At 35.6% G+C, this 9266-nt stretch overlaps 1 protein-coding gene across 5 annotated transcripts; it reads left to right on the forward strand.

Annotated features, from left to right (window-relative positions):
* Positions 1–4944: 4944 nt before the first annotated feature.
* LOC113697615 (uncharacterized) lies at positions 4945–8687 on the forward strand. Of its 5 annotated transcripts, XM_072055756.1 has the most exons (4): positions 4945–5241; positions 6324–6808; positions 6881–7973; positions 8391–8687. In XM_072055756.1, the coding sequence occupies exons 2-4, from the start codon at positions 6403–6405 to the stop codon at positions 8467–8469; spliced, it is 1578 nt and encodes a 525-aa protein (XP_071911857.1). In that variant the 5' UTR covers positions 4945–5241; positions 6324–6402; the 3' UTR covers positions 8470–8687. The 5 variants fall into 5 exon arrangements, with proteins under 5 accessions (XP_071911857.1, XP_071911855.1, XP_071911853.1 ...); XM_072055754.1 differs by having other exon boundaries at positions 5918–7973; XM_072055752.1 differs by having other exon boundaries at positions 6324–7973.
* The last annotated feature ends 579 nt before the right edge of the window (positions 8688–9266 follow it).

A 9266-nucleotide genomic window follows, 5' to 3' on the forward strand; every position in this document is an offset into this window, starting at 1 on the left:
CCCCGAAAAAAAAATGAGTTTGAGAACCCGGAAATTTTCTACTTTTCTAGGGTTTATTTTTTAAACGCCCGCCTTTTCTACATTTTCTTGATTAGAAAAATTCCCCAGATAAAGTTTATGAGCAAAAATAGTTTTAAAATGATTTTTCTAGTATCGGTTAGTTTTTGAGAAATTAAAAGCGTATTTTGGACGTGGGACCCGCAAGTGCGGTAAATGCATTATATTTTTGACAACTTGTTGGAATTTTGTATTAAGTGATATTATTTTACAAAGTGTTAAGATATTTTTATTGGAGAGACAAAAGGATAGAGTTGCATTAATGGAGTGACATGTGTCACACAACCATTGGTTGGACTTTGTTGGCAACTATTCACACTTTTGACTTTTGACCAAATTGAGTAAATATCTTGAAAAATTGCTCAAAAATCACCATTTTCTTCTCCTTCATGGCCGATTCTTCCTTGAGCAAAGAAGAAAGAAATTCTTCAACTTTCTAGTTTCCATTTCACTCAATCTTCCAAAACCAACCACATAACTTAGATTCTACTCCATAAAATTCCTCCCTTGGGTGCTAGTAAGTAGTTTAGTGAAGTTTGTTTGAAGACTTAAGGTGTCCAACATCTTCCTCTCTCTTGATTACTTGGTAAGTGGTATATGAACACCCTCCTATATCTAATGATGTTGAATTTATGCCGAATGGTGGCTTAAGTGAGGGATTATGTGTTTTATTTCTTGGTTTGAAGTGATTTGGTTCAGTTTTTATTTTTTTGAGGAATTTTCTGATTTTATGTGATCTTGATGGTGTGGTTGTTTTTGATGGTTGGTAATAAGGGGCTATGGCTCTAGTAGGTGCATATGATAGGAAATTGCAATCAATTTTGGGTTTGGATTGAAATGAGAAAAGTTAGGGTTGATAACCCCCAATTCTGTCTGATTTTGGATCATAGGGTTAGAGGCCGAATTGGACTTTTCTCAAAACATGAAAGTTGTAGGTATTGATGAGTTTGAAGTGCCTGCAAAATTTCAGGGCATTTGGAGTAGTGTAGAGTGAGTTATGCCGTTTTTACTGTTGCTGTTCTGGGTTGATCAGAATGTGCGAACTGCGCTTGTAATCGTCTGTTTTTACTGGAATTACTTTGGATTTGGATGTTGGTGTCTTCTGATAAAATGTAGCTTGATGTCTTAGCTAACATATGCCTTTGGAATCAATGCATTTGGACCTGTATAGACTGAATTGGACTGATTACAGTTTTGTGTGATTTGGGAACCTGCAATTACGATTCTGGTTTGGTATTTGGCATATATGACTTAGTTGTGCTGGGATTTGGACTGAGTGGCCTTCTACATTGTTGTAGCCCTATCTCTTAGCTTTGAAATGGTGGATTTTCCACCTTCATCCGACAATCGTAGCGCCTTTGGTGCCATTACCGCAAAAGGACGTCAAAACTGTTTTCTGGTTTTGAGCAATTGTGGTTAATTGCTATGTGATTGGGTTTGATTGTAGGTTGGAAAATAAAGGAATTAAGGGGAAATGCTGTCCGATTTTAATAGCGTTGGTTACCTTAAGTTTCAAGTGAAAGGCTTGGACTTGAATGATGGAATTGGCTATATTGAACAAGGATTATGAGCCGTGGAGGTGAGTGACCTTAAACTACTTGCAACGTTACTTTAAAATGTTTCTTGCATCGTTTCTTTGATTGCATATCCTGTGTGCCGGCATATAAGTTCTTGACATGTTTTGGCTCAAATGAGTACTTGGAATTCGTGTGCTAGACTCCGACGTTTCCTCCACCGTTTAATGTTCCTGTAGAGCACCAATGGGCTCAATGTTCAATGTTCAATGTTAATGTTCAATGTTAAATGATTGTTTGGAGCGTTGGACGTCTAAGTACCATGATTTCACTGGCTCATGAGAGAAGTGAAAGTGCATTGATTGTTGAAGCATGACATTATTGAAATGAACGATTGTGAAACTGATTTGATAACTGAATTTCTTGGTTACTCGCTGAGCTTCTAGCTCACCCCAAAATGTTTTATTCCCCTCCACAGGGCTCAAGGCGAAGGAAGGGCTTGTAGTGTTTATTCATGGATTATCTCATGTATGGACTGAATTTGGATTTCCTTTTGTGTAATCATTCATATTGGGATTGTATTGAACGTTTAGAATTGATTGGATGTGTAATAGTCTAGTTTTGGACTTCCTCCTGTAGAATAGTTGGTATCAAGGATCAGAGGGGCGCAGTGGAAGCGTGGACGCTTCGCTTTTGATATGTAAAATTTGGGAACCTTTGATGTATATTTGATATAAATATCTTGAAATTCCATTGAGGATTGTAGTGAACGACTGAGTCCCGGCGAGAGCTGGGCAGGCGGCCCGCCGAACCCTCTGGTTCGCCTTAGGGGGAGGTGGGGCCGTGACAGTCTTCCCCTAGGGTTGCCTATATCACTTTAATTTGAAGTTTGAATTATAGTTTTGAATAAGTTTCAACTAATTGTGGAAAAGATGGTTAAAGTGGCAAAATTTGTTAGATTAGTTTGTAGATGCACTCATTGGCCATAAATGTCATTATGAAAGGTGTATTCTTAGAAAAAACCAATTATTTAGAAGAAAAATATCCCTGGATCCTTTCTCCTTGTTTAACCAACTGATGGAGTATGTTATTCACCTTCTTAGAAGCTGTCGTAATGCAATAAGCCTTTGGCTCCAAATAAACTTGCCTTGGGACATTGGAACTGATCACCATTTAAGTTATGAGGAATGAATGGAAAAAACATGCCTAGCAAAAAACTCCTCCCCCTTTTTTATCAAGTTCCTTGGGGTACTATGATTTCTTTTGCTTGTTGGTCCTTGGTGAATTATCAAAATAAAACTAATCTTTTAATGTTGGCAAAACTCAATCCTCTCTTCTTTCAAATATTTCTGTTTACTTCTTTCTAGGACCCATGCAGACCATAACTAAAGAAAAATCTGAAGTTATGATTATGTAGACTCCTGTTAAGGATGGCTTTTGGAAACTTATCATTAGTGGGGCTTCAAAAGCCAATCCTATAAAAACATAACTGTTGCAAATTGGAATTGGAAGTTGATGCTATTAATGTTTTTAAGCTTTTAAACCAAGTTGATACTACAACTTACAATATGCTATGGTTATATCTCATTGCAGGTACCTCCTCGTATTGGTGCCATAAGTCTAAATCAAAGCATAAATTCCATGAAGCAAAGTGGGTGGTAAACCATCTAGCTGATGTATAGATGCTAGCAACAGGATGTTTTTTTATTATGATGTTATGCCACAACATTTTTAAATAGTGACAAGATGACTATTTGGGGATTTTATCCTCATTTTGTATTTGGATATGAATGTATATTATTTTGAAGTTCCTTTTATGCAAAATAAGAAAGATGTTATATTCTTTTCTATCTTATTGACTTAAAAAATTATTTTGCACTTGAAATATTTTAATTTGCAATTATTTGATTTGGTTTTCCAGAACTCATTCCTTCTATCAATAAGATTTTAGGTATGAAATAATGGCTTGTTTATCTTATCATGGACAAGAAAGTATATGTAGTTCTCTAGTCCTTTTCGTGTTGAGTCTTGTATCTCTTGCTATTTTATAGTCGTCCTTAATGTTTTACAATTAAATGTACTTCTTTTTCAACATGAATTAGCATTGCTTACAGATGTTGAGCTTACTCTTAAATTTGGTCATGAGCGACCCAAAACAAAGACATTTTTGGTGCACATCAAGGTAGTGCAAATACAGCTAGCCAATGTAAAGCAATGCCATACAGTAATATATCATTCTTAAACTGATGATCTTGCCACTTTTGTTTAGTTAGCAAGTAAAGAAAAAATTACTTTTCTTTCTTTCTCTAATCTCTTTTCTTTTCTTTTCACCTCTGATTTCTTTATCTAATCTCTTTTCTTCTCTTTTCACTACTAGACATTTGCATCACTTGAGCTATTTAGATAAGCCTTCAACAATTACGTTACTCAAGAATGTTTTGTCCAAAAATAATTATTTGATAACTTTCAAATTTGTATATGAAAGAGTTGTTGTGAACAAAAAAAGTTGAAAAAAAAAGAAGCAATGCAATCTTCCGAGATGTTGAATCAATCTCCTAATGTGTTGTAGTGCTCATTCAATGATTATAGCTATTTATTTAGATATTAAATTCATCTAGTATGTATAGCATATATCAATTGTTGAACATGAAAAAAAGATATCGAGCTTCATTTTATCTCTTATAATTTCTTTTATTTTTAGAACAAGTGCATGATTATCTGATTCAATCAAACTAAAGTTTACGAACAAAATTATCAGCTTCTCTTCAATTACATGTATCTTTTTGTTTATTCTATTTTTGTTGTATGCAGAAACAAGAAACATCATAATGATCTCAATAATCTACTCATTATATTGTCTTACATTTTCTTAACAAATTATGTATTTTTCACTACTTAATAAAACTACAACAACATAACCACAAAGATATTGACACACCTTTATATAACTTTTCATATTTAATATTTGAATTTGAATAACTGGGCATTTGTAGGCAAGTTTGAAAATTACACCGTGCATTGTGCTCAGAAATTGAATTATTGAAAATGTGCTTAGAAATTGAAACATTTAGAATTATATTTGCTTTTATCTAAACATTAAGAACTAAAACTATCAATATCCTAATATTTGGTACTAAAATTGCAATTAAAGAGTTGAAGATCGGTGATCTTTTAGGGAAAAATTGTTGAACGGCCAAAACAGTGCAATTTTAATTGAAATTGTGTTTAGAAATTGAAACATTTAGAAGTAGATTTGCTTTTATTTAAACATTAAGGACTAAAACTGATATTATCCTAAATATTGGTACTAAAATTGCAATTAAAGAGTTGACGATAGGTGTTTTATAAAAAAAATAAAATTGAATGACCATAACAGTGCAATTTTAAATAATTTGGTGATGTTTCTGGCCATCTACTCCGTGCCAATCCCTAGAATCCAGGTCCATCAACTCCATTCGTCCCTCGAATTTAGGTGCTGGATTCGCAGGTCCTTCAACTCCATGCTACTTGACAGAGATTTACTCCTCCGTAGGAAAGGGGCGGACCAGCTGGTAGTAACCTGCACCCTATGAATCCATTAACCCTGACATTTTTGGGCACTTTCGTCTCCACTTCCACCGGCGGCGGCGGCGGCTTATATAGAAAATGAAAGTACCCATACTGAATGCAGGTTCGTTTATATCTCTCAAGGATACATTACGGTAATAAAAAAAATCGATAGGAACTATGTTAATTTCTATTAGTTTGATAAGTATGCCTTAATTCATGCTCCATTGATAAAAGAACTTTCAAGTACTATTGGAAATGTCCTCCTTTCCTTGTGGCAGTGATTTTTTCGTTGATGTTGTTGTGATAAATTGCTGATAAATGATAGTACCACTGGTCTAAATTATTTCGTTTGGTAAATGCTAACTATGTTCAAGTCCAACCCGGATGAGTTAAGCTGCCTTTTCTTTCTTGTGGGGTTTTTCTTCTCTTTTTCTCTTGAAATTTATTGGTGTTTTCATAGATTTTGAATTTTGAATTTGGTCATTTTAACTTTTCCAGTTGCCTGAGTTCTCAATCAGTTGTTCGTGAATGAAATAAAGATGATTTAGTTCACTTGATGAGAATTGGTGGACATTATTCCTCTGGTTTTCTATACTTTGACACTATAGCCTTATGGAATTAGTAGTAGGTTAGTTAGTATAAGCTGCTAAGTTTTTTTGGCAAAATATTATGATATTTTTAGTCTTGAACGTGATTAAAAAACTTTCAAAAAAGTTGGTGTTTGCTTTTGGTCTTGTCATCTATGGTATGAAATGCAATCGTGGTAATAACGTAGAGGAGACTATTCACTACTTCAGTGGATAGCTGCTTGCAGGTAGATATGTCCTAGCAGTTCCAGTTGCAAGCAAACTGCTTCATTTTGTTGCTAAGTGGGATGTAGAACACAGAAAATAGAGAACATTTGGCTTCAAATTTTAGAGATATCAGATACGATGGATTTTTGCGTTTGATTGGACATCTTGGTAGTTCAATCAAAGAAAATGACTGGATGGAAGAAACCATTTTTTCTTAGTTCCAGTTTTGTGAATAATTAGACACCTGTCTCCCCACTCTCAAAAAAAAAAAGAAGTAAGGAGAACTAGTGGAATAGACAACTGTGTCCTCTAATTGAAGGTATTCAACTATTCAAATATCTCAAATACTTAAAACCTAAAAGGAATTGTTTGATTAATATGAGAAAAACAACTTATTCTTGTGCTGTAGGCCTGATGCTTCACCGCTGCAACTTCTGTAATTATGGTGAATGACTAGCAAGTGAATGTAATGGTGAGAGGCCCAGAAAATGAACATTTTAACATATCAATATGCTACTTCGACGCTGAACGCACCCGTATTTCGTTTCTCAAGAAACATCCAAAATCTGAAATTGTCATTATTAGATTACACAAATCGGAGGTTCTACCCATGCATGTCTCAAGCGCACAAGAACCCAATATTTGTATGGCACACAGATTATTCCTGTCGACAATTCGCTTTGGCTGTAAGGTGTAAAAATCAGAATAATTCCACTATCTGTGTCAGTTTGGAGAATGGTGGTTATGATGCTTGTGTTCTGGAGAAATCTTACAGCCTTGAAAAAGTTCACCAAGAAACCCCTGAGAAGAATTTCTGGGGAGCTGTGGGTTTAATCGTGGGAACAGCTGTAGGGCCTGGAATGTTGGGATTACCTGCAGCAACCCTAAAATCAGGTCCAGTTCCATCAACATTTGCCCTAATCCTCTCTTGGCTCTACGTTATTTCTTCTGTTATTCTTGTTGCAGAGCTCAGCTTTGCAGTAATGAAACAAGATAGTGTTGCTGAAGTTAGCTTCACGGGCCTTGCTAGGAAGACATTGGGAAGTAGTCTTGGTACTTTTGTTGCTTTGGTTTATGCATCCTTGAGCTTTTCTTTGTTAGTGGCTTGTGTGTCAGGCATTGGTGCTATAGTCTCTCAGTGCTTCCCATGGTTAAATCCTATAATTGCAAATGGGTTGTTTCCATCTATGGTAGGACTAACTCTGTGGTTATTCCCATTTAAGGCCATTGACTCGGCTAATAGATTTCTATGCATCATGATGCTTTTCTCCATAATAGCACTTGTTGGAATTGGTTTCCTTGTTGGGCGAAACAATATCTTAGTTTCCTTTGTGTATGCTTCATGGGAGATTTCTTTAGTTTTGCCAGCTATACCCATTGCTGTTCTAACACTGGGGTTTCATGTCATCACTCCTTTTATTTGTAAAATTGCTGGGAACACTATACATGACGCTCGAAAAGCAATACTATTTGGTGGAACTATTCCATTGCTTATGGTTCTATCATGGAATACTATAGTATTGGGGCTTGCTGGTACAAACAATACATCGTCAATTAAGGATCCCATTTCACTTTTGCTTTCAGTAAACCCTTCTGCTTTATCAGCCGTTCAAGCCTTTGCATTTTCAGCGCTGGCAACTAGCTTAATTGGTTATGCTGTTAGCTTTCCTAAACAGCTTGCCGATACACTAGAGTTCATCTTTGCTAAATCTAATTCAAGGCAAATGAGAAGCCAGGGACCTCAAGGATTTCAAAATGAAGTTGGAAAAATTGGGCAGATGACATTCACATATGCACAAGGCCCAGGAAATACAGGCAGAATATCTTACAGTGGTCTTAATGTCCATTCTGGTTCCAAATTTAATTCAGCCTGTGTGTGGAATTCATTGAGAAGATTTGTGATGCCTTTTGTACTTGGTCTTCCTGTTCTAATTGCTGCCTTATTTCCCTCTACATTTTCCAGAGCTCTTGACTATGCTGGGATATATGCCAATTGTTTTCTTTTTGGCGTCCTCCCTCCGGTAATGATGCATGTTTACCAGCAGCAAACAAAACGCAGGTAAGCTGGAATTTTTTTTTTGTCCCAATGATCTAGAACAGATTAAAGAATACACTTGTTTGCTACATTTTGTTATGAACCATCCCAAGGATGTTTATTGCCGTTCCATGTTACACATTTCCTTTTCATTTATCTATCTTTCGCTATCACGCCAGAATTACATGTCTTCTGGTTAATGGACTGAAATTGTCTACTTCTGAAATCTAATAAAGATAATTACACGTGAAGCATTAAAATACGTCATTAAGAATGATGCAAAAGACAAAAGCTTTCCTAAGTTTTACTGTAAGCACAGTCACCGAATAAAAGTTATTTGTTGCTTTAGATATGTAGCTAATCAGTTTTTCCGATTCCTCCGGTCAGCATCTCTTGGGAATTGGATAGAATGTTTCTGAAGTTTAAGGTTTCTTTGAACAGGATAACGATTCTACCAGGGGGTAATTTTGGACTTCTGGTTCTCTTCAGCATTGCAGTCGTATTATCTATTAGGCATTGAATTGATGGCAGGGTTTGTAAGTGTAAGAAAGTGATTCTTGTTACAGAATATATGCAAGAAGATTGTCTGAATCCAAATACGCAACAGTAAATATATGGAATGGGGTTAGTTCCAATGCTTCGTTTCCTAGATCAGTTTTTTAATTCCTTATGGATCCGAACTCAACTATATGTTATGTATGCTTTTTTATATTCCAATTTTACCTTTTATGGTTCCCATATTTCAATTTTTACTGCCAATCCAGGACAAGATGTTACTAGTGCTTTAACAGAGTTCGTGTCTAGACTCCAGAGCATGCATTACATGACATTCTCAGTTCATTACTGCTATCTGATTTGTAAAAAAGTTGAATGTATAGGTTAATTTTGTTAAATTTGATTTTACCTTCTAATGACAAATGATTTTGGAAGTGCAAGTTACGGTAGGTTGATTGGCTGCTAAATCCGCAGCAGACTTAGACTTGAGCTGTACGGGTAATTTAAGTTTGAATAATTTTAGCTCCATATCGATTGGCCTATTTTTCAAAATTTAGTTTTTCAAATACATTACTATAATAATATACGAACAAAATCAACTCCAAAAATATTTCATCCAAACAATATATGAAAAAAAACTCCTAAATATAAAAAATAAATTCTACAACATTTTTTTTCTTCCACGCATCACCGTCACCCATCATCACCATCACCATCCACCACAACCATCATCCTTTCCTCCTCCTCTCTCCTCCCTTTCCTTTCTCCTCCCCTCTTCCCCTTCCTTCTTCCTCCTTCCCTTCCCTTTCCCGCCAACCCCCC

Source organism: Coffea arabica, chromosome 6e (assembly GCF_036785885.1).
Source record: "Coffea arabica cultivar ET-39 chromosome 6e, Coffea Arabica ET-39 HiFi, whole genome shotgun sequence".
NCBI lineage: Eukaryota > Viridiplantae > Streptophyta > Magnoliopsida > Gentianales > Rubiaceae > Coffea > Coffea arabica.

Excerpts from the sequence above, each read along its gene's own strand:
- LOC113697615 (XM_072055754.1), top strand. The coding sequence starts at position 6,403 with ATGAACATTTTAACATATCAATATGCTACTTCGACGCTGAACGCACCC. Across the intron at positions 7,974-8,390 it reads CAGCAGCAAACAAAACGCAG|GATAACGATTCTACCAGGGG; the intron begins GTAAGCTGGAAT and ends TTCTTTGAACAG.